At 35.8% G+C, this 25,761-nt stretch overlaps 1 protein-coding gene across 3 annotated transcripts; it reads left to right on the top strand.

The window, feature by feature from the left end:
* The first annotated feature begins 964 nt into the window (after positions 1-964).
* Positions 965-25,409, top strand: LOC135688516 (GRB10-interacting GYF protein 2). 3 transcript variants are annotated; one of them, XM_065205391.2, is made up of 27 exons: positions 965-1,121; positions 7,072-7,113; positions 7,763-7,988; positions 8,211-8,298; positions 9,007-9,115; positions 9,611-9,663; positions 10,497-10,649; positions 11,845-12,017; positions 12,734-12,781; positions 13,577-14,125; positions 14,241-14,406; positions 14,510-14,611; positions 15,138-15,202; positions 15,513-15,701; positions 16,018-16,114; positions 16,490-16,556; positions 17,281-17,344; positions 18,225-18,431; positions 19,030-19,302; positions 19,474-19,655; positions 20,220-20,328; positions 20,887-21,053; positions 21,834-21,894; positions 22,198-22,294; positions 22,849-22,895; positions 24,036-24,140; positions 24,260-25,409. In XM_065205391.2, the coding sequence occupies exons 2-27, from the start codon at positions 7,073-7,075 to the stop codon at positions 24,476-24,478; spliced, it is 3,657 nt and encodes a 1,218-aa protein (XP_065061463.2). In that variant the 5' UTR covers positions 965-1,121; position 7,072; the 3' UTR covers positions 24,479-25,409. The 3 variants fall into 3 exon arrangements, with proteins under 3 accessions (XP_065061463.2, XP_065061462.2, XP_065061461.2); XM_065205390.2 differs by having other exon boundaries at positions 8,211-8,307; positions 19,033-19,302; XM_065205389.2 differs by having other exon boundaries at positions 8,211-8,307.
* The last annotated feature ends 352 nt before the right edge of the window (positions 25,410-25,761 follow it).

Genomic DNA, 25,761 nt, shown 5'->3' with positions numbered 1-25,761 from the left:
AAACTTGATCTGCAGCAAATTAGTTTAAAAAGGGCTAAGCAGAAAAATATGAATCGCTGCTAATGGACTTGAAACAATGTTATTTTTTATCACTAAATCTATATAATACTTGTTATGCTTGGATGTTGTTTTACTTCTTACGACAAGTTTAAATGTTCGTATTACATTAATCAAAATTTAGAGATTTCCTTTATCGTCTTTAGTGTTTTTATACTTCAGGCTAATTAATATGTGTAAGTAGAGAACGCAGATAAGTGCATTAGTAACATTTCAGGCAAATGACAATAAACCATGCGCAATTCCCCTTCAATTGCTTTAATTTCTTTAAATCGTGATTAACCTTCATCATGTAGTCATGCAGTCATGCAATCATGTAGTCATGCAGTTCTTCTTATCTTGATGAGCACCTGTAGAGGTGATTATATGATGCTATGGCGAGTACAATAATGTCGCGATTTTCGAAATTAAAGCAACGCAATTTTATCGTGAACATCAAAAAAAAATAATGTTTGATTTTTAGCATCAAACATATTTAGATTAACATAGTTTTGGCGCATTTTCAGTGAATTCCAACTCACTTACTTATCAGCATAACGGTTGTGGAGTTGTGGCAAAACTTGGGAAAATCCACTGATGACGTCACACAATAAGCAAACGTCAGTAAACTAAATTTTATGATACATCAATCGAAAGCTCTTGAAATGCACGTTCACATAAGACCTACAATTGCTAAGTTGTGCTATATATTTTTAATATACAGGGGATTTATTGCATTTTTTGCCTTTATTGATGACGTCATCAATCACGTGTTCCTGGGGCAAGCTATTTTTGATCCCATCTTGGATTCTGAATATTCATGCTCGAAAGTATATAAAACCACCGAGCTCCACTCGGTCAGTTAAGAAATCCCTGAAGTTGAGTTGAATTGAAAACTCGAATTATTATTATTATTATTATTATTGTTGCTGTATGTCCACGTGACCTGAAACAAAGCTTTGATGCCATCTCACAATTTCAGCTGGAAGGTGACTGCAGGAAGATTGTTCTGCTTTATACGTAATTATAGCCTGGAAGGCAAGCCACTTTCTTACCAAAGAACAGAAACACTTCCATAATAAGTGGTAAGAGGTTATGCCTATAATGTAGTTTATCCACATTGGATGAATATCTGAAGAAGAATCTAGGAATCACACACTGTTCTGTTTAGGCCCGTTTCAAGATAAGTCTGTAACTACCACGTCTTTGATCTGTAACCGCAAGGGTACAATGTAAACGGTACAGAGACGATAAAAATTCTTGACACTTCATATAAATTTACCAAATTTTCGTAAGAAGAACATGACTAAAGTCTACTACGGTTTTTTGCCCTTTTTTTGACGTGGTAGTTTGAAGATGTATGACAGGCCAGATGAAACGATAAATACAAGTTTAGGAATGCGCCAAGGCATAAAACTTTCAATTTATCATCTTTCTTTTACGAGTCTGTCGATGAATGATTCAAGTTTTCTTTTGATGTATCTTAGCATAGTCCGAATGTAGCACAAATAGGTGGCTTACTTTTTGTGTTTCACTTTTTGGAATTTTTTTGTAACTTGACTGAGTGTCATCGCATGCACTATAGTGTCATCGTTATAAATCAGGCGACTATTAGATTCCCAAACCTGTGTAATATATAAACTCAAAATGCCAATTGTTTTCAGAAAACGCTAATCAGATATATTTTTCCAGCAAAGGTAATATAGGATTGATCTAATGACTGTTTTTAAAGACATGCACATATGTGGAAAATTGGCATCAAAATTAGGCATGGATTCTTCATCAAACTTTGCTTTGTCTTCATACTCTGGCTAGTATATTTGTCTTGTATCAATTTATTATTGAACATCCGGTTTCCATCAATATTCTCTGTTCTGGGCAATTTTTTCTTCATATTTGGCAAAAATGGATCATAGAATTGGAATCTTCATGTTGAAATTAGTCTGTGCTGAAAATTTCAAGTTTTTTGGGCCGACAGACAGCGAAGTAACCCATTTTCAAGATTTAGCTTTTCCTATACATTTTAATGGAATTTGCTGCTGTAGTGAAATTTTTTCACTGCAGCAGCAAATTCTGGTCAAATCTAAAGAAATATCTAGATATTCAAAGAAAAGTAACTCGCGACCAAATAGTCCAAACAACATGATTTTTTCAGTATTATCTAATTTAAAGATTAAGATTTAAGTTCTGAAGTCCATTTTTGAGAAAGATCCATAGATTGTGAGATACAAAATCAATGATGTCAACCCGCAATAGAGAATAGATCCCAGTCTGCATCCTTTGTGGTGTGTTGGAAAGATCTTTCCTGCATCATCATATATAAGCTTCCACCTGCACCCATACACTATTTTTCCAAGGAATGTAGCCCCTGTCCCCTCCCTCTGCTTCCAGCCAGATTTTCTCTGTCCTCACACCTCAATGCACCAGAATTTCCTGTGAATTTCCTTCCCTACACCAACATCAAGAAATGCAAACTGGTATAGATCTTTTTATATAAAGACATTTTAAAAACCTTTAAGTGAAAGAAAACCAATGCTTGACAAGGAAAGAAAACCAATGCTTGCCAAGGTATCCAAATAATGAGTTCAAGTTTAGTTAGCAATAGTTTATCAATGATAGATGTAATGCCTCTAGTACTGCACCTAGAATTACATCTAAATAGGATGTGTGAAAATACAGTCCAAATGTCTAGCTGGAATATCTTGCTTGGACATGCGAGTGGAATACTCTGTGTTTCAGAGTTCTTCAGTACAAGTCAAAAATGTACTGGTTTATATGTCAGACCCCATTTTGTCTATGCTTCAATGCAAAAACTCCACTATGGTGCCATCAAATCTTGTTCAGTTTTATCTTGTTCATAATCAAATTTTGCTTTTGAACAAAAGGGAACTGGACTTTACTACCTAGAAAGTGGCTTCGTAGTCACAATTGGCACTGGCAAGCATAATTCTTTCTGTTTTTATAAACACAAATTCGACGCAAGTTTTGACATCTTTTGTAATAACCAAACAATGCAAGGAGGATTTGTAACTTTGCATTTATGGAAAGTTCTCTAAATGTAGTTTAATGCACTAGTACAATAAAACAAGCTCACCAACTGCATCAACTTCATTGGCAACAATGCTTCAAAACTTCTTGAAAAAAGCAATAGAGCGCTCTTAGTACTTTTCTGGTTCACCTAACTTCTAGTCTTTATAGTATATGGAAGTTGGTCACATACAGTGTTCTGCATGTGTCTAATCCTTTGCCATTGTGAGGACAGGCAATACAAATTGATTTTCATCAAGAACTTTAGTGTGCTGCTTTCAAGGAAACCTTCCATGCTATGGAGTAAATAGAAACCAAGGAAAGTGATGAAGAAACTGTTCTTGTTCTTCTTTAAATATCATAGTTTATTGTTTTGTGCTTGTATTGTTTTGCATTCCTTGGACAACTAGGGAGCCAAGGCAACCAAGCTTCTCTATAATATTGAGAAAAACAATGTGGGCTGCATTTTCCTCCTTTTTGGAGGGGGTTGGTGATGCAACTGTAAGATGCTTTTAGCTACAAACCACATTAAGTCTACTCAAGAAATGTCTGTTTTCCAAGTTTGCTAGCACATATTTCATACAAGCCTTTTTACTTTTCTAAATACAGTTAGTCATCAAATCAGCTTGGACCTCCCTAAAAATTGTTGTACCTTGCCCAGGAGCACCAACTGTTTTGCAAAAGGTGCCTGCAAGATTTTCATATGCGTAGGATATAAAATTGTTGGAAATAAGAGACATAAAGTAAGGTTAATGGCGCATCATGCACAAAATGTAAAAAATAGGTCCTGTAGGGAAGCTGATTTCTGTTTAGGATTCTATTTGGGATAACTAGTAGTTTGTTTGCTCTGGGAACAATGACAGCAATATGAGATTTGGTTCATTTCTTTTCCAATAGTCACCTTTATCGTTCAAAGAACAGACAATTTTCAAAGAACTACTTAAGCAGAAAATTACTGTAGAATGATGGTATTGTTATAAACAAAAATAGCATTATAGAGTTAGAGCAAACTTTAGCTATGACAAAAGGGGAAATCTTGCCATATTATTTTTTCATTTGTTTCAAAACATTTGAAGCGATTGAGTCTTTAATTTTGTTTGAGCAATGATCAAACTGGCAGTCATTTTTTTTATATTTTACTATAATTAATGATACTTTAAGCTTTTTTAATATTTGAACCATAAACAGCAATCAGGATTTCCATCTCTTGCACACTCGACCAAGATTGGAAGTTTGTCTCGAATTTTTGTACATGTTAGCTTTCATTCAATGACCGATTCAACTGATAACTTGCCCCAGCAACAAAAACAGAATGTTGTACTGGTTGTCAGGAAAATCTATCATTCTTGCTTTGCTAGATAAATCACTTTCACAAAGCGGTAAAGCTTACTTTTGCAGACTTCTAAAAAATCTCTGAATTTGAACCAAGTTCATTGCCAAATACATTTGACATAATGAACACAATTTGTTTGGAGATTATGACAAATGACTATCCTTTCAGGACTGCAACTGCAAAATGGGAAGCATTGCTTTCCTTTACTTTGAGTGCAACATGGGATGCATTACTTTCCTTTACTTTGAGTGCACATGACTGTAAATAGACTAAAGGCCTTATGTCTTTATTGTAGAAATTTTGTGATAAATCATCTCTAGCCCTTTTCACAAATTTTATCAAAAACTGCATGTGCTTCTGGGCTTCATGATCTTGGTTGTGATGGCCTTATTCATCTTTTTCAATTATCTCAATCATTTTATTCAAAGGAAGAAAAACATTTAATAATATTATCATGGTGAAACTTGTAGCTGGATTGCTTTTCTATATTTTTCAACAATTGGAAACTTTGAAAAAGACCATTTTTTCAGTTGTGCTTGCAAACGTGGTCACCATGGTTTGCCTGCAAGCGCTCCTCTCATGCTCAGACACTTTAGTGAGTCCTGGCTTCCCAGCCATTTCACTCTTATTGCATTTAATTCAAGAAATGCAGCCTTCAAAATGGCTGTTTTCAACAAAAATGATGCCACATTGCTCCATTCATTCAGTTTTCATTTTTATTACTTATCACTGGCTAATAATTTATTGTTACCATTGGCATGTTGTGATGGGAGATTGAACAAGCTAAAGGGCTTTTTAACAATTTTTACTTTTAGGTGGGGCTTATTTTAAGGGAGACTACTTCAAAATTTACCATTTTTTCTCGCACACTTATTCTAACTACACAATCATAAATGTTATTCCTAAATAAGACAGTTAGAATCTTCTTCTGCAGCAGTATTTATATAGCTCATATTGTGTGAATGAAGCTTTTCTATTCCAACAAGGTTTCAGCAAGGTAGGGGCTTGGAGGCTTCAGCCCCCGTTTGGAAAGTTTTCAGATTTACCCCAGCCCCAAGGAAATTTTTTGTAGAACATATTGGGAAACCCTGAACAGCAACTAAATTGTTTTACAACTCAAGACTCTCTATTAACAGGACTGTGCATCAATTCATTATTAGCAATTTGCAAACTGTACATTAAACCATTTTTCATATAGCAACATTTTCATCTAAATTTCTATATGCTGAATTATATTTCTAATTTAGGTCTAAGTTACTTTAGGTGTCAGTGTGACTTCAAGCTTTATGCAGACTTCAAGCTTTATACAGACTTTAAGCAGAGTCCAGTGCACTTTTCAAAACAAAGCAAAGAAATTTGAACAAACCCTTGTTTCGAAGACTTTTATATTAAAGAGGAAAGAGGCACTGACACAAATTTTTGCATGCGAAGATTTCAACGATGATTTATGCTCACAAAGATGGGGGCTCATAGTACTCGAAAATATCTTTCGTTTTTCTGTACTCGCTGTAGAAGTAAAGTTTCGAAACTTTGAAAATGGGGATAAACATTTTTGATATCTCATTTCTGGTCTGCTGCGCGGAAACAAAGGGTTTGACGTGATTTGGCAGTTCGGTCGGGGCTTCTTGCCCCAGCTGGCTCAATCGGCCATTGTTTCCTTTCTTTCGCAAAGGTATGAAAGCCCAATGAACCGTTGTAGTGGAGGTGGAAGTAAAAGAAACGTTGTTTGTTTCGTTTGACACAAAAATTTTGTTCCACAAAGTACATAATCTCTACATAGGCCGACCTTCATGCATTCGGAGATTACTGAATTCTAACAACTTTAGCAGCCATCATTGCAACTTAACTTTTGTCAAAATATGTTTTTTATTGACAACCATCTTTTGCTCAATTAAAAGTTTGCCCTTATTCGCGGCTGGCGGTTTGAGGCCAGCTACAGCTCACGCTCCCCTCCATGCTCACCTCACAAGCTTAGGGTAACTGCGGATCACTCTCTTAAACTAAAACTGGAAGGAAAAATTGCTCCTTTCAAAGTTCAATTCTTTACCTGGCTCTGTACCCTGAAAAGAGCTGGTAACAAAATTGTCGACATCAGAGGATAAAGGAGACTTCAGCAACAATTGCTTTTAATAATACAGCATTGGTTTTTAATTTTTCTACATTTATTCTTGTACATATACAAAGTTTATTCTCGTGATGGCCTGTTTGAGCAAATGAGACAAAGGCTCCACAGCAGACCTGCAAAAGTACAAGTGACAAGGTCTGCTTATTCTATTTAAATTAAAAAGTCTGAATTTCTCAACCCAGCAACTTAGAACTTGTGCACATTTTGCTTAGCAGGGCTTCAGATCTCCCTTTTTGCAAATAATAGAGCTTTTTTGCAGAGCCTGTAATGTGCGTGTACTCCTCCCCCCCCTCCCTCCCCCACTTTCAAAAATGTATCAGAGTCCCTGCATATTTTAAGAATGTGGGCGAATTCGCCACTTGTCTCTCTCTTTTTTGCTTGAAGTATCTTGTAAAAGTATCTTAATGGAGCAACTGTATTTTGCAGCAAGTTTCCTTTGTAATTAGTAAGTTTATCTTGCATATCTATTGTACTGTTTTTAGATTAACTTGCCTATCCCAGATTTCTGTAATTACTCACTGCTATTTTCATTTTTTCTTCTTTTTTGCAGAATGATCATGTCGGAGTTCAAGATGACTTTTGGTCCCGAGTGGTAAAATGACTTTTTTATAGCTGCTTAATAACCAAAAGTGTTCAATTTAGTATCATTGCATGCAATATTGGTGTAGGCTTGAAGGAGTTTTCATACTCACACGCTCATAAGAAATTTATTCTGTCATAACCAAGGTATATTTTATAGAAGTTTCTTCCCCAGTTGAATTATTCTACCATTAAGAAGCGAAATATTAGTTGAAACAAGACTGTTCGCCTGTTGCAGCTGAAACCTTTCGTAAGCCGACAGTTACATAGGTCGATTCTATGGATTTTGGCTGTTATTTTTGCTAATCAAAAAGTAAAATATTGCAGCAAGTTTTACAATTGGCTTGGAAAAAAGCAAACATTTTACAGCATACTGAAAGCTTGTTCGTCTGAAACAACTATACCGGTCATGTGCTCGACTTTTTTCATTGGCCTATTTCGATTCACAACTGGGTAAAAATTTTCCATCTTATTCTTTCGGACCCTTATTCTGACGTTTATACTTCGATTGTCTTTCTGTAATATGTTTGCTTTTTTCAAAGCCTCTTTCAAATTTTGAACCGCCAAAAATTGCTCAGATTTAAACATTGTTAGTTTTATAGGCTTTTTGAGTTGTTCCCAGTTTTTTGTGCAAATTTGAAACTGGTTATTCTTTTTTATAGGCTCAGGGCTTTGGCTGGTGGGGACACAAATACTGAAACGCAGAGCAAGTCAGTTGCTGTGAAGCGATTCAAATTGGCTGATTTTCGGTATGGGCGGGAGGAAATGCTTGCTTTATTTTCCGAAGCTGTCAAAATGCCTAAATCATTGCAAGATTTCGGTGACGTCATTGTGCAAGAAACACAATGTCAGCCTCTCTCATTTATTCCAATGACCGAGGAAGAAGAGGTAGATCTCTTGAAAACCTTTTTGTTTATCAAGCTCTGTTTTTGATAGCTTGCCAAAAAAATTAAATTCCAATATTGTTGATTTTGTTTTAAAAATCTTTTAATAGTTTTTTAGAATTGGAAGTTATATAGAGTGATGTTCTGGTAGCAATTTTATAATGCTTAGTGCTTTCTTCCCACTAACTACTTAGAATTTATGCTAAATGGTATTTTCATACTGCAGAGATGTCAAGTCGCTGGCGTGAACAGTCAGGTAGTGCTACGAATGACTGGTAGAGGCGCTCCAATAAGAGGCAGAGGTGCAATAAGAGGTAGCAGAGGTAATTTGCTTAGTTATACTGTGAATTTTATTTATCTTTCACAACTTTTTCTTTTCCTTCCTTCCGTGGTCAAATAAGCTTCTTTTTAGAACTGGTCAAGGGACATATCTTTCGTGATAGAATCTCGTTTTTGTAATAGTTCGTGCATGGTACGTGAAGTAACAAACTCATGTTGTTCAGCAATATATTTACAATCTATCCAATACATCAAACAAATATATGCTAATCAAAGATACCAACTTGAAGATTGATAAATAATATGCGCTCAAATACAATTCGTAACGGAAATTCTATTGTCATTAATTCTTCAAACACCAAAATTTATTGCCTGGACATTCCTTCAAAGAGAGAGAAACTGTACAGTTGAAAATCGAGGACCTTTGTTTTGATTTACAAAGAAACAAAATATTTCAATTCCTTTGGCCAAGAATTAAGGAAAAATCACGCTGTTGTGGAGAGCGTTAAGACGATCGGCATGTTTTCTCTAACATAGGCCCGGCATTAATTTTATTTTGGGCAACATACAATGTTTCTGACTACTGAATGAGTTTGTATGGAACTGTTCCTTACCTTTTAGTACCTATCTTCATTAGAAAATATATTGCTTTTTTTTATTTGTTCGTATTAGGAAAGCAGTTCTTTGTAAAGCTTAAGAACTCTTTCTTTATGCTTGATAATTTCTATCTTCCACCATACTAGGCAGAGGGCGAGGTGAGGGTCAGCCTGGAACATACAGGACATTATCAAATGACGAAAGTGGGTACAGCAATCAAAGAGACCAGTACACAAGAAGGCCTTGGACAGAAGGGTATGTGCTGATGGTGCATAGCTGATCGTTGTTTTCAATCATTTTTGTGCTGTAGATATACCTAGTTCCCTCTTTAAAAGCTGATAGATGTAGATTTTAATTGACAAAAACGGTCTAACCAAAAATCCCCATTCCAGTCATATCGTTACATTTTTGCAATTTTACTTGACAGTTTCTTTAATGCCACAAGGAGGTGTAGATGTAAGTGAAAAACTACATCGAGAGAAAAGAAATGACTTGAGGAAAAGTAGAATTTCTATCAATTTCAAGTGTTTTAGTGAAAATCAGAAGAAGATGAGTATTCCAACAAATGATTTCAGATATGGCAATAGTTAAGCCCATATGACGCTAGCACCGATCCAAGAGTTTTTCACCTGAACCACTTCGATTGCTCTGAATCTTGTTCTGCTAAATGTTTTGTAACTTCGTCTGCTCTCTGTCTTCGAATTATCTGTTTTTCGGTTGCCTTATGGATTTTCTTTTTTGGTGTTTCAGCGCAAGGGGTGGGAGCACAGAGCGAATCTCAGGAAGAGGAGAACCCCCTGGAGGTAAAAGCATTCGTTCCTATTGTTTTGTCTTGTGCTTTTAATCTAGCAGTCCATTTATCACACTGTCCCTCCAATTATGAATTGTCTTGCGATCGGGCAGTCGCATGAATTCTTTTTAGATATGCCCTTTAGCAAGAAGCACCTTTGTTTCTTTCATGATCATCAAAAGGAAGAACATGAAGACAAAAGCAATTTGGCTTATGTAGGTGCCTTCCTTTCGTAATTTCGAGTGTTTCATTTTCCTGCTTGATTGAATTTCCATTTTTTAAAACATCAAAATCAAACGTTTAGAATCTAGCGACACCTACACAGAATGTATAGTGTTTTGTTTTCATGGCATCAAGAAATAAAAAAAATAAGCAACTTCAAGAACTAGGCGTAAAGATTTTTATTTTATTTATTTATTCTGCATTTCTACTTTTTTTACTTACGTTATAGCAAACTTTTATATCTGATTGTAAATATTGTCACCTGTTAGGAGGTTAATATTAAAGCTAACTTCCTATTCCAGATTAATTTAGGTTTTCATGAATAAAGAATATTATCATTCACCAATATTGAAAATGATTTTGAAGCGGTAATAAAATTGCCTAAATCTTTATAAATGTAGCTTATACTTTTATTTACATAAAACTGGTGACACATCATTACGGTTTTTGAAACCAGTCCCTTTCTTCTTTTATCTTTCCGATTGTTGCAGGAAATTTATGCTCGATTTTCGTCCGGTCGCTTGAAAAATATCAATATTTGTATACGTATACAAGTTGTGTTGTTTCTGTAGACTTGTGCTATAAAAAATCGATAGCTCACTTTCATGATGGTTTTCTTTGTAGTGCGCGGTGGACTTGAGCCTCGACCCCGATTACCGAGCGACCGAGGAGGAGCAACAACTGAGAGAGAACCTTGGCGAAGTATCAGTCAAGAAGAGGACGATGGTGGTGGCTGGCGAATTTCAGGGCAACGATCATGGCGAAAGGGCTCCGCAGGTATGTACCAATGTTCTTCTACAAATTTTCTTGGTTTCTGTCCCTGATTATATTTGTTTTGTTCCAAATACTTGTTTGCCACAGTTTCGACCACTTTTCTGCATTCGCTATTTTTGTTATAACACACCCTTCGAACTACTGATTTCTGTAATTTTTGCGCCACGTGAAAACTGTTTGTCTCCCTGGCACGGAACCCTGGCTAAAAACGGATTAACTTCAAGTCAGGGGAAATATTCAAGTCAGGGGAGAGTTCTAAATATTCGGCAATCCTATCAGATTCCACAATATTGAATACTATTATAAACGCTATTTCAATGAATGGTTAAAGGCCGATGCTTTTTTTGCTTTTTTGCTTTGCAATGTAATGATGTTATTCTCTGTAAATGACATCATCTAAGGAACGTTACTCAACACCTCAGGGTCAGGATTAATGCCTTTTTGATATCATGAAGATAGATAAGATAGCCCAGAAATATTTCTTATCTGGATTTTACTGTTGGTCACCTGTTCGTCACTAACATTATCTTGGTCACTAGCATTCTCTGCTGGAAACTCAGTTGCTTTCACTTACCCAACCTGTACAACAGATGAAAGATAGTCAAGTCACCATTAAAGTAGAGTACAGACCTGACCTGAGAACTATTTCCTGTGAAATTCCCCCTTTCATTTTTAACTGCTCCTTATGCCGCTCTGAACATTCAACGATCTTAAGGATGACAGTATCGGCCAAAGATATATTTTATATTTAAGATATATTTTATATTTAAGATATATTTTATATTTAAGATATATTTTATATTTAAGATATATTTTATATTTAAGATATATTTTATATTTAAGATATATTTTATATTTAAGATATATTTTATATTTAAGATATATTTTATATTTAAGATATATTTTTGCTGGTATAATGTTGCAGAATATTTTCTTTAATCGTAACATCCCATGAAGTGCTGTTTTTTTAGGTTTTCAGAAATCATAGGATCTCGATCATTTTTATTCTTAAACATAAAAATAACTCATTTTGAATCGATTTTTTGTGAAACAATTTTTGAATTCGTCTTTCCATATTTATTGTTTTGTCTTGTGTAGTTCATCCTCCTGCATTAATACGGGCTTTTCAATGCAAGCCGTTTTAAAATAATACATGTTTGCAGATAAATTATTTATCTAGAAAATTTATTATTGCTAGATGCTTCGCGAAACTGGCGGTCGGATAAAAGCAAGGATGAGGACAATGAGAATTCGCAGAGACGCTCCTGGAACAGGGCCAGTAGCACGAGTGGACTGCCAGAGTGGTGTGACGATGATGTTGAACAAGACGTTGGTACCTTTGACTCATCAGGACAGTTCAAATCCTTGCGAGTACGTCTTTTGGGTTTTTTTAGCCCTAGAGAATTCGTAGCGTTGTTATTTCAACGTCTATCACTGCCAAGTGACACAGCCTGCCTAATGAAATAAAAGCTTCAGACATGCGGTTTTCCTTTTTATGAAAAAACTTAAAATCCAAAAGATATGAAGAAACACTTCATGAGCATTCTGTAGAGAAAATTTCCTATCAACTGTCTTTTCAAACTGATTGTTTTTAACTTGATTGTATAAAAGCTGTTACATTGTTTTGACAAAAACTCTACGTTTGATCTGTACCCCTCTGATCCTGCTAGCCTACAAACAACATTCTGCCAAATGTGCTATTGTCGCTACAAAACGTTATGCCTCTAAATATAGTTATTAATTTTAGCAAGTCCCAAGATTTTTCATACACCTTTTGAATCTTAAGCCTTGTGGTATAAGAGAAAAAAGGTGATTTGTTTAGGCTGTAGCCACTACAGTTTTTGCAATCATTTCAAGACATAGAAGCCAATCCGCAAAGGATGTAAGGGTAACCTCGGAGTCATTTGCAAAAAATCTCATTTATGCAAACTTATTTTGTGAAGATGGTACCAAAGCCTTTTGTAATTGGGTTCCCGTGTGATGGAATTCTTAAACAATGCTGCAAACAACTAAACAAAATCAATGGACATTTCTTTCAATAATGAGCTTAAATGCGTTAACTGACTGCGTGTTATCTACCGATTCAGAGCGCCGATGACCCTGCTTCAAAGACAGGCAAGGATGATACTACAGAGGTATGTAGCAATCCTCTGTTGTTTTTTATCAATGAATCGTCAAACAAATCATAACAATGTCATTTATAAAAGGGACACTTGAATACTTAATAATTGTAATGCGCTTAACTTGTATGAGCTATTCTGAAATTTGGAGATTCCTCTACAACCTTGAAAGTAAAAACAAAATGTTAATAAGGATAATGCATATTTGAGAAAAAGTTTTTCAGTTTATTAGAACAAAGTATCAATGTGCTTGAGAATTAATTATCCTTTAAGTTGTTACATCACCAACCACTGCAGAGCTGCACTGATGTTTCCCATCAGACAACTACATGAACTGTGAGAGGTACAACAGCTTGCTCTAAAACAAAAATCTTATCTTTGTTACGACACGTCTCGAAAATTCCTTCCAAACTCTCATCAGCTGTTTTCCAAAGCTGGTACTGTTATGTCAGTGATGTATCTCTGTAGTTAGGGTATATACTGGTGCCAATCCTATGATCTCAAAGATTTGATCAGCAAGGCTAGATTACAAATCTGGATCCATTACAAACATGATGACCAATTTTCAATTTAGAGGATTGGCACCAGTAATTCTTGTTTTGCTCTACTGTTTAACTAGTGCTTTTCGTGTTATGCAATGTATTATTTTGGGACGATACAGTGAGCGTTTTGTCAAATGTGAAGATTCTTCTAAGTCTTCCACATCGTGTAGAGAATCATAATTGGTTGTAATTAAATATTAAAGTTTATTGATGATAAGGAACTGCTTCTCTCAAGTGGTGCATCACCATAACAGGAATTTTGTTTTAGCCGGTATTTGAGGATTATGATGCTGGTTCAAATAAGGTAGAAGCAACGGGGAAGAGGAAAAATGATTTTGGAGGCACAATTAATTACATGGATAGTGGTGTTAAATCAGAAAAGGAGGGTGCCACCGCGAGTAAGGCCAGCCGAGAATCGTCATCTGAGCTTGAAAGTCAAGCATCTTACAACCTCAACACATCCTCTTCCGTTTCGCTGGAGACAGAACAACGCACAGAAAAGCGTTTAAAGGAGCTCTTGTCTTCAAATCCCGTCAAATCGCCAACTAAGAGCATCACCCCTGGTCATATTTCAGTATCCGAATTAGAAAAAGAATTTTCATCTGTAAATACAAAAGAGAGCAACTCAAGAATTAACGAAAACGCTCGAAAGGTAGACGATTTGACCATTGATGACGTAAGGTCAGTGCAACACGACATGAGAAAAATCTTGGCAGAAAGCCATTCAAAGGCCTTTCCACGAGCTAACGACCACGATGAAAATGTCCCCAACATTGAAGATGATATAAAAAATCTGATTGACAAATTGGATGACGAGGTATTTCAGTTAAATTCTACTATTTATTCTTTAGTTTTTCCAAAGATCAGTCCTGAATGTTATTCTAATCATCATTTCTCACCAATATTTCCAAATTTCTTTCTTTTATCCTAAGATTGATAATATAAACCCTACGAATCAAATGGCGCCCCAACAACCAGACACAAATGACTGCAATGTGTTGGATCCAAGTATAATTTTTGCAAAGAAGGCTGAACCGGGCGGACTCATCAAAGGAATGCAAGCCTGGATTTACCGAGATCCACAAGGAGAAATCCAAGGTAAGCAGAATAGTTAGTTCTCGTTACACAACTATCCTTTGTCAAGTCGCATTTTATCCTTACATATAATGCTTGATTTTTTTCAATGTTCTTCTTTTACAAGGTCCATTTTCATGTGAAGAGATGCTGGAGTGGTTCAAAGCCGGGTACTTTACCATGGAACTTCTTGTTAGACGTGTTTGCGACGAAATTTTTCTGCCGCTAGGTAAACAGATCACTAGACCCTTAGTTCAATCGATTTACTTTGTTCTAAAGCTGTTGGCTGATACATGCAGTTCAGTGAGGTTTAATATTATGTAATGGTGATATTGGAAGATCATTTGCCAAATGAAACAATGCAACTTTGCAGATCTAGCAATTTTTGTGATGCATAAGTTTTGAAGATATATTTCTAAACGTTTTTATCATCTATACAATCTTATGTTATTACTATCGCACCTTAACCAACTTCTTTCTCGAAACCTGATGCTATTTACAGCTAATTAAGTTGGTATAACGTTGTTTGGTGTGTGACGACACATCATGGCTCATGAACATCGCCCAACAAATGTATGATCATGTTTGCATAATCTTGCTTGATGAAGCTTGATGGTATATGCAAATTCATGGTAATGTTTTTGTAAGGGTGTTTGGTTGTGTAGATAGGCCTTACATTTAGCAGTTTTTAAATTGCTGGTATGTCTGCTTCTTCTGTCAGAAATTTACTTCTGCTATTTCTTCGCTCATTTCAGGCGACATTATCAAACTATGGAACAGAGTGCCGTTCCAGCCTGGACCCGAGCCGCCCTCTATCACTGTACGTCTTCTATAAACTTTTTATCACATCAGTTTAAACTTAATTATCGCTGGTTGCTTTACTCAGTTTTTTATTTCAAAATAAAATTTATGAAACAACAAAATCGACATAATTTTATACTGAACAGCTGGATTTTGAACTTATATTTGCTCCAATCTTCTACTGATAGAAATTGCCTTGTTTTTGGCAAAAAAAATTGATTTTAGACTTATTTGTCAAGAGGGTTTACCACCAAAATACTGTAATGGTTGCTTTAATCCAGCAAGCAGGGAAAGTATGATAGCTCCTAGGACCTTTTTCATTTTATTAGTCACAAGTTTATGCTGCTCAGCTTGCTAGAAGGCAGCAGGGAGACCATCTTACTAGAAGACAGCAGGGAGACCATCTTGCTAGAAGGCAGCAGGAAGAGTATCAGCGAATCACATCACAGCAAAGGAAAGTGCAACAACAGCGGCAGCAAATTGAGCAACACGAACTGAGGATTCTGCAACAAATGAAGGTAGAACCTACAATTTCTATTTTGTTTTCATGTTTCTTGTATAATTATGGCGAAGACTTCTTTACAAGAAATGAAGAGAGGTTTATTGTTATTGCATGCATTAAAACAACATAATTAAAGTAGCCTCTTGCTTTAAATCTCTTGACTAAAATAACTTGCTCGTCTCCTAATGTATCAAAATGTATTATATTTATTAAGTAAACCGCAGTATCAAAATATACGAGGGTGCCACGATTTTCCAAAGTTTTGTCTTATGATAGATCGCCTGGTAAGCGATGATCACCTGATAGATAATGTATGTGGATTTTCTTTTAAGGAACAACAGCAGTTTAATGAAATGCAGCAAAGGCCTCATAATCTGAACTTTCCAGAAGATGTCTCAATCTGGGGAGAAAGTCCTACCCCATCTCCAAGTAAGAAATTCTTACCTTTACCACCGTCTGGTATTATTTTGTTGAAATTCACAAAAGTACCAAATTTAGTCCTGACTATGCAGTAGACATACAAGTCAGCTCATTCCCCTTTATGTGTCTTTCGTGTTGTGATTCTTTGAGGAATGCCACACATTGGCAGTTTCTAAATTTGAAACGGTGTCATAAACGAATTGCATGTAATTCTTTTAAGGCAAGCTATCCAGGAAAGAAAACATCCTACTGGGCTTTTTTAACTCTGACTAAATGGCGATACATTTTTGTAAAAAAAATTCTTGAATCTTTCATGCAGTTAAAAATTTGTTTCCAGGCTGTGATTTATTGAAATAATCTTATCTTTCAATTTTTCAATTTAAGATCTCGCATCCACGCCTTGGACGCCAACATCGTCACACCCCGATCCAGTCATGTGGAATAATGCAAAGTAATTAATACAATGTTTTTGCAATGCAATGTTTTTGCAACGTAATGTTTTTGTGTTCTATCCATGTTAAGAGTAATTCTCTACCCTTGTTTCCTTACAATTTCTTGCCACAATTATTTATTATCTGAACAAACTCCATTTTTATCTATGGTTAAATATCCAGTAACTGGAAGTTTTGTTCATTGCCGTGATTTGGATAAAGACGAATCTTTAGGGTGAATGATTTGGCTTCAAAATCCGAAAAGCATAGCTACGTTTTAAGTCTTCATGCAGGGGTTTCTTCGGGGCTTGTTGCTCGATTTTAGTAGCTTTTCGCTGTAAATTGGTGAACACTAGTAAAAAGGTAGTTTTTATGTTGTTTTGAGTCCATTTAGTTGTCTTGCTTTGGCTCTAGTGTTGGTGAAAATTTCAAGTCAGGTTGTGATGTTTCATCTCGAATTGGGCCGCGTCAAAAAAGATTTTCGAAGTTTCTGCTTACCTTTAGATGTAAAGTGCGTCTTTTAAGAAAAGAATAAACAAATCAACAGAAAATCGATCCAGCTTATGGCCCTTTTTTGGAAAAATATTTGTAGATGTAGCTTTATCAATGTTTTCTTCCTAAGAAGAAGCCTTTTGCAAAATTTTGATATTTCATGCCAGTGGACTTAAGATTATTTACTTCTATGCTATATGTTTGATCACATCTAAGATTTAAAGCATCTAGAATTGCTTCGTCTCTCTGCAGCTTACCGAATGCAAAATTGGAACACCACAGAAGCTCAGAGAAGATTGGAGCCAAATCTGAACCTGTAAGAATGTTTTTGTTTCAACATAATAGAATGATGATTACCATATTGTATTTTTAATTCGATTTGGTGTTGCTACAGTAGCTTATCAGTATTCCATGGGCAGCTTTGAAAGTCACCGATCATTTCATTAAGTCATTGCTTTTATACCGAGAGTTTGATTCCGACCAAGTGCATTATTCACACTGGGTAGCACCATTGTGGAATTATTTCCTCTTGTCAGCCTAGTCTACTAAATAATAATATATATGGTTATGGCTCTGACAAAGGCTCACAAAGAAGAAACATGAAAAAAAACTTTCTTGGCTACCGTTAAGATCTCTAAGGATGGACTCGCGATTCACTGAATGTTGGCGTATTTGAATGATGGTTGCTTTTTAGGCTGTAAACTGGAGTTTGATTACGACCACGTACAGTATTTGCTACCTACACCTGAAGATACCTATTTGATAAACTATTACCTTACACTAATAGTAATTACGTTACACAAAATATTTAATTGATTGTATTTCAAATCTGCGTTGTGTTTTAGTTTCATATTTAGGCGTTTACCAACATAAAATGATTTCGCTGCATAACATGAATCGTTATTGGCCTCGTTACTCTTAACCATTAATGCATTTTCGGATATAAATATTATGCCTTTTCTCCTTGCTTTTCAAAAAACGGCTTGTTATTATGTAGCATCCACAGAGCACCATCTTGTATGCTCTGAAACACTTCTTTTCATATTCCCAAGCAACATTGCTTTTACATCAATAAGTAAGTCAAGCTGAGACTATTTGCTAAACGAGCTAAGCTCAAAGACAAACTTTAGATAAAATCTTGATAAACTCAAATGATACAGTCAAATGCTACACAAATATAACCTGCTGTTCTACAGGATGTTGCGCAAAGTACAAGTGAAGCTAGGGAGGATGCTGGTATCAAAGCCTGGAAAACGAACGGGACTGCGGGCTCAACCTCTCCTGCAGATTCAGACATAAAACAAGGGGAAGAGTATGACGCTGCAGTTGAGGATAGGACAAAGGTTGGGCAAGGCTCAAAGAAAGTCAAGGAAAAGAAGAAGAAGCAAGACGGAGAAAAAAAGGTCACTTCTTCATGACTTTGTTTTTAGTAAAAAGTTTTTGATTTGTAATTGTTGTGCTTCTTTCCATGCTTTCATTTTTGCGAAAGCACTTTCAATTTGGTTATATTGTTTATTTTAGAAATATAGGTATAATGTATCTTCCATGATCTTCGCCTTAATGATTTTTGAATCTTGAAGTTCAAGATTTGGGATCCAGAAATTATAACGATGAATTGAAACTATGTCACCACACAAAATCTAAGTGCTTTGATGACCTTAAAAGACGTTTTTATATATAAATTGATTTTCATGATATTTTTTCTATTTAATAACACTCGTAAATCGCAATATTATAATAGCTATTATAAAATTATCTATTTTAACCTTATATTGTCATCACAAGAAAGAGTTTACGTGAAAGCTTAGAAGTATGAAATTCTGGTTTTGGGTTCGAATCTGAAATCAAAATTCAGTACAAAACGTTGAAAGTGTTTTCAGAAAGAGGGAAAATCTTATTGTAAACACGAGTATGTACCTTGTTTTTTATTTCAATGTTCCATATATGTTACAATTTAACAGTAGGACCACTGTAGCAAGTTGATAGGTGCTCTCTCCGCAGAAGAAAGAGGACAGAGAAAAGCAGCAAAGGCAAGATGAAGAAGCCCAAAGGACGCAAGAGATTCTCGAAAAGCAACAACAGGAATTTCTGGCAGCACAGAGAAAAAAAGAAGACGAAGAAAGAGAACACCAAATGAATCTTGAAATGCAGCAGAGACAGTTGAAACAGCAACAGCATATGCTGCATCAAATGAAACAGCGGCAACTGCTGGTGCAACAGCAGCAAAAGCAGAATCGTCAAGAAAGGATTCAGCAAGAGCAAAGGAGACAAAACGTATGCCTAAGGCTCAGTTTTCTAATGCGGCATCGAAAACACTTTCTACATTTTTAAGGATACTTTTGTTTTAATGCTTCCTTCAGTATCTCAAATTATGATTAGAACTTTGCTCTATGAATTTCATTTTGGTATATGTGAATTTTTCAACATTTGCTTAATATCTTATAGATGAATGAAGCTCATACTTGGAATATTCCCAGTACTTCAAGTGCCCCTTCATTGGCGGAAATACAAAGATTAGAGGAGGAGAGGCAGATGTTGATTCATGAGAAAATGAAGCAAATTCAGGCACACGAGCAACAGTTGCAACAACAACAACAAAGAGCTGCTGCTGGCTGGACGGAAAAGGGGTTAGCTATTTTTTGACATCAGCCTAATTACAGCGCAATATTACGTATCCAGTGGTTTAAAAGCTGTATTTAGTACAATGATTCGCCTGATAATTGCTCCCTTAGCAGAGTAGGCTATTGTCTCTGGCATAAATCAATATTAGGCCTTTGTACCTTTAAAAGACTTGATATGACATGCGACATTGCTCTGTAATAGTCATTGCATTGAAATGTAATAGTCATGACAATTTACATGCATATTACATTCCAATGTCAGTCATGGCAATGGAAATTACATTTCACTTTGTGCTATCACTCACCACAATTTGCATGGCAAGTTGCATTGTAGTAATGTAAAATGCAATTTAAGATTCATGACATTTTCATTGCATTTTAGACAGCCATATCAGTCATAACTTTTTTATTGCATTTCACATTGCAGTAACAGTCATGAATTTTTACATTTGCTTACGAGTTCTTTCTTTGGGCTCGTCAACCCATTTCGCTCGTTCGTCCATTTTCAGACTATTTTGCAGAAGCACATTTCTATGTATGTTATTATATATTTCGTAAAATGTTCACTAGTGGCCCCCCTGTGATGTCACTGCGCCAAATCCAGGAAGAAGAGTCCCGAAAGTTGTTGGCAATGTCGAGAAACCAACACCATCAACCGTTGAATACACAGCAACCAAGGGTATGCTATTGTGACTTTTTAAATGCTACATAAAAGTACTATTATTCTTTTTATAGTATTGTGGTCTTTTCCCATAAAATTTTGTCAAAATCTGTTGTTTTGTGTATTCATTAGACCAGTTTATCATGATGAGCTTCCCTTGACTCTTATGCTGATAAAACATATATTCGAATTACCACACTAGCCAAAGTTTTATTTTTAGTTATTCCTTGTATTAACAAGGTCTTCTGTATTCAGTCATTTACTTCTTTAGTCAGTAGAGACCTGTTTGTTTCATTGATACTGAAGACTTACCAGCGGCCCTCCTAGCCTAGCTCCTTGTGTTTGGCATCTGTTTTTGGCACCTAGATATTCGTGGCGTTAATTTTCGTATCTTTTGTTTGGGTCAATCATGTGTGTAAAAATGATTTGTAGATTCACTCTACATCTCTTGTTGAAATTCTACGACTTTCCTTTCTTCTTCAACTAATCTAACTAGTGTTTCTTTGCTGCTGAGCCCTATTCTTCAAAGCAGTGAATGGGTTCATTTTGTAATTTTTTACGGGCAATGCTTTGCAGATGAGCCATGGACTACCAAATGCTTCGGTGTGGACGAAGAGTGCGTCGAGCCCCGCTAACTTTGGTGCGTATGATAATCTGTTTTGGGATGACGTCATGACAAGGTCATCATCCATGCAAGAATCTTCGCAATTTTCAAAGGGCAGTTCCAAGCCTAGAGTCGTCAGGTAAGAATTCTTAGCCTTCAATGTATCTTTTTTTTAACTGTACATGGTTCAGCACAGTTCAGGTATGTATAAAAATGTCACTTGCTTGTTAAAGTATCTAGGCCGACGAGATCCCCGATATTATTTAACATCTGACTGCGTATATGGCGAATTGGATAGACAATACAGTTGCCTCTTGCCGCGGTAGGTAGACATGTTCTTGTTTGAGCCTCACCCCATGTTAAACTTTGCCTACATATGAATTGTAAATCACACCAGGGCCTATTAAGGTATTTTCAAAAGAGAAATATGATACGTGGCTCTTTAAATTTCAATTCTAATTACTTACACCCACCTACAAAAGCTTATGTTAAATTCAAAAACAATTTTATAGCACATATTTTAAGAAAGATTGCACATTTTAACCAGAGGCTCATAGAAGTGAAAAAAAAGAGTTGCGCTCTGCTGTTAATTTGTCTGTTAAAAATCACTGAAACGATAAAAAAGCTATTAACAAAATTGTCATGTTGAATCAATTTTAAGCTCCAAGTTTTACGTGCAATTCTACTGTCTCTCCATCAAGGTATATTGACATGTTATGAAAAATAAGTTCTATTTTGGTGAAAAATACGCCTATCTTTTGGCTAAAACATGTGTGCGTCTATGAAAAATATGACTAAATTGAGACCATACAGCCCCTGGAAAAATATAAGGTTGTGTTGTAAATTGCAAATTTTGAAGTAAATTGCAAATTTAATTAAGGACATGGAATTAATGCCTTGCTCTTGCTCTGTTTTAAAGTGACTCTGCATTCCCTACCCTGAACGTGACATCAAAACAAAACAAAAAGTCAAAAGATGAGGTGAGCTTTCTTTGTAATTATTTGAAGGGTAATTAGACTAGACTGTTGTTGAAACACTGTCGATGCCAATATTTTGAGACATTTCATGTTTCATCAGATTTTTGTGCAAAATATTATTGTTTATATCATGAAAGGTATTTTGCTCCAGTAAACCAGATACAGGATGGATCGCGAAAGAATAAGAACTTGATGTCGTGTTAAGATGCAACGCAAAATAACGCATGCAATGCAAATCAATTTAGTAAGTGCATAACGATATTTTTGCTGATTTTGCACCTACTTACAATCCTTTTGGACATTTAGGAAGTTGTTCATCGGCTGTTTCAACAAACAAATCCTTGCGATGACTTTGTTCACTGGGTGAATAAAAACATGCCAGGAATCGCCAGATATGTTGATGGTAAGATATTTTATTTATTTTTTTAAACTTGCCTATTCATAAAGTGTTACACAACGCATATTTATTTTATTGAATCCTTTTCGTAAACCTTAATATTTCAATCTCATTATGATAACAGTTGTCAGTAGACTTGTCAGTAGTATATCATTATGATGATTTCGACGCGTCTTAAAGGCAATCTGTCACGACGATGATCAACTAGTCCCCCTTTAATTTATCGCATTAAAAAAATATGGCGGAGTGCTGGAATCGTGTTTATTGTTCCAGCTATTGTTCTCGTTAACCAATCCACAACGAGACATGTGTTGATCCGCATGTATGAGTTATCTTCACTTTCCTCTGCAGCAGATAACTAGCACCGCTCTTTTGCTACTCTCCCTTTTCTGTTAATCCATGCTATGCAACAAAGGATGATTTACTTTTCAATATCCACGAGTTGTAGCTGAGAAGACACCCTTTGTCAGAATAGACCCCCATGTCAAATTCAATTGGTCATAACTTCAAATTTGTAGTTAGTACTCTTAAAAACTGTATTTTTGAAATGTTCCCCCTAGTGCCAACATTTGTGAGTTTCTTGCAAGAAATAGAGTCGCCATACGAGGTACGTGTTCTAATTTTACGATAATATCTCAGGGCCTGTTGATCGCATAATTTGATAGATCGAGCACAAATCAAGATTCCGTAATCTGAATCTGACCATACCGTATAATTTAACAGTCGGAAAAGGAATCAAATTTTTATTCACCATTATTGAGGAAAACTAATGTTCATTTTTGTAACGCCAAAAACTAAAAAAGCTCATTTACAGTTTTCAAAGAAGAGGCCATCCCACCTAAGGGGGATGAATCGTTTCCTCGTGTAAACATTTGCGAATACGATCCCACGTTTGGAAACTAGCCCACTTCCTGTAAGCAGGCTTTTTATACAGTGGACGGTTTGAGTGATATCTTTTTATATGTCATATTAGGCCTGTTGCTAAAAGCATTATTAAATATCATTTTTAAAGAGACATTTAGAATTTCTAATAACTTTCTGTGTGTTCACTTTGACTTGAAGGACACTCTTTCTTCAACTTAAGTTTGTTAACATTTAGTTGATGTTTTTTCGATGCGAATTTGTATATACCATCTCTCTACATTTTGGATCTGTTTCCATGCTCTATGAAAATGAGTACCTGATGTAAAAATTTTAGTGTTTTCCCCGACCTAAATTAGGCTGCCATGTTGTGGCCAAGCAGCTGCTCTAATAGTATACTCAAAGAGACATTTAAATGCACTAATTGGCATGATGTCACTATGGCGACCTTTAATATCCTTTCATTTCTATTGCGTAAATTCGAAGAGATTTGAAAATTCACCGACCTGCTTGAGATTGTTTTTTACAAGATTTGCTTTCCCTTGGCAACCATTGGTTTATTTTGACTTGTGCGCGCCCATTGAAAATTTTGCGTTGTCAATCGAGAACTCTAGAGCCTTTTCTGTTTTTCAAAACATGTTTAATTTTTGCTTCATTTATTGTAATGAATCTGACAGGCGAATAAGAATACGGCAGACTTACGCCAATATGTCAGCTTCTAAATGATATTGTACTATTTTCTCTCTGATTCATTTTGAGATTGATTAGACGATGATTATGCATTGAAGACAGGTCAACTCTGCAAATCTTCCTTCTGTTGAATGCTGTTGATTCCCGCTTTAACAAGACATTCTTACTGAAAGTATTGTTGTTATTATTTAATCAGGTCAATGAATACATTAGAAGCTATTTCGGAGAGTTTGGTAATGCTGAAAAGTTTGCAAAGGAATTCCTGGAATGGAACAGAAGAAATAGAAAGCAGCGATCACCCGTAAGTCTCTTTTCCTCAGAATTTTTAATTTTCGGTGTTTGTTTTTGCCAAGGATGGAGGAAATGATACCTATTTACATTTTCAATTTTAATCAATTAATTCCGAGTTGTTTTTCACAGCAAAGCACCACTCCGACCACTAACTCAGAAGCTGCCGTGTCAAGTGGATATGATGTGATATCCCCCGAAGGGGATGACCCAAACGGAAGAAGGAAGAAGCACAAGAAACGCATGCAGAAAGTGAGCCCAAACTTGCTTGGCTTCAGCTGTAATGCCAATCCTGATATGGTCAATAGAGGGGAAATACAAAGTGCTATGGACGCATGGAGCACAAAGTAAAAAGCCACGAGCCCAAGACACCTGTCTTCTCGTTAACAAACTCAGTAGTTGCATTTTGATGGTATTGCGGTTTTTCTATTTCCGGAGGTCAACTTCGTTTACACAAAAATCGGCTAAGCCTTCAACCAGTCAGGTCATTGGAAAGATAAATCTGTTTTTTATGATTTTATGAGTGTGTTTTTGTTAAGATGGTAGCTGGCAGGTCAAATTGTATTTCTGCTAAGGTTTGCTTTTAATCTTTGTAGTTGATTATAGTTGTTAAATGCATGCCTCGAATGCATTGAAAATGGGGTTTGCTTCAGATTTAAACGCCTGTACACTTAAGAAAGTGACATAAGAAAGTGCAATTTGTGAGGATGTTACATCAAACTCGTGGCAGACATAAAGCAAGCACTATCGTTAGGGTAAATGAATGTTTTGTTGAAAATGCATTGCTCGCATTTAAGTTTTCGGCGTTTCTGTTATCAGATATTATTAAGCCAAACGAGGTATTGTTTTCCACTATCAAATCGCGGTGGCTCTAGAATGGCCGTTTTAGAGAGAAGAGCAGTTATTATTAGCAGGCCATTGATCATCTATGGCGTTTTCCTAGTGGCCAGTTCATTATAAGCAAGATCTTCACTTGCTAGAGCGTTGCCCTATGGGCGCCAAAGTAACGCATCGACTTGCATTTTAAAGCAGTGCTTTTTGTGTCATCAGGTTTCGTCCTAGAATTCACTCGCAAACAGCTATCTTTGTGTTAGATTTTGCGTTGTATTTCTACAGCTACAATTTGAAATATTTCTACAGTTAGTTTCAACTGCGCGCCTTAAATACTAATTCATGTACCTTATTGCCGCAATGAAAGCCAGTTTTGCATTAAAAGTTTTTAAACTTCCCTACTCGCGTAAATTTTGTATAAATTCTGTGTCAATGAGATCAGGTGTCAAGACTGTGGCCATTTTTCCTTATTCATTCTGCTTCAAAATCAATTGATGTTTTTCGTAGTATTTTTGGGATACTTGTTTTTAAATCATACCTGTTTTTAAGGTGTAGTGATAATCAATTTGTATAGTGATAAAACAATTTTGTGCAGTGATAAACAGTAAAAGTTCGCAGTGATCGGTTCACTGCACAATAAATGAGGAATTGATTACTTTATAAAGTCGAAGGGGCCTTATAAAATAACGAATTTCATTTTAAAAATGGAATTAATCCGAAGTTACGAAAGTATGCCTAAAGAATAATATAAGGTTTTAAACGATTGTAAGAAAATGACAGCAACTAATATTCTGAAATCCAGT

Source organism: Rhopilema esculentum, chromosome 19, assembly GCF_057945365.1.
Source record: "Rhopilema esculentum isolate cy_ngs chromosome 19, ASM5794536v1, whole genome shotgun sequence".
In the NCBI taxonomy this organism is placed as follows: domain Eukaryota; kingdom Metazoa; phylum Cnidaria; class Scyphozoa; order Rhizostomeae; family Rhizostomatidae; genus Rhopilema; species Rhopilema esculentum.
The sequence above is the reverse complement of the archived record's forward strand: the minus strand, read 5'-3'. Positions and strand labels throughout refer to the sequence as shown.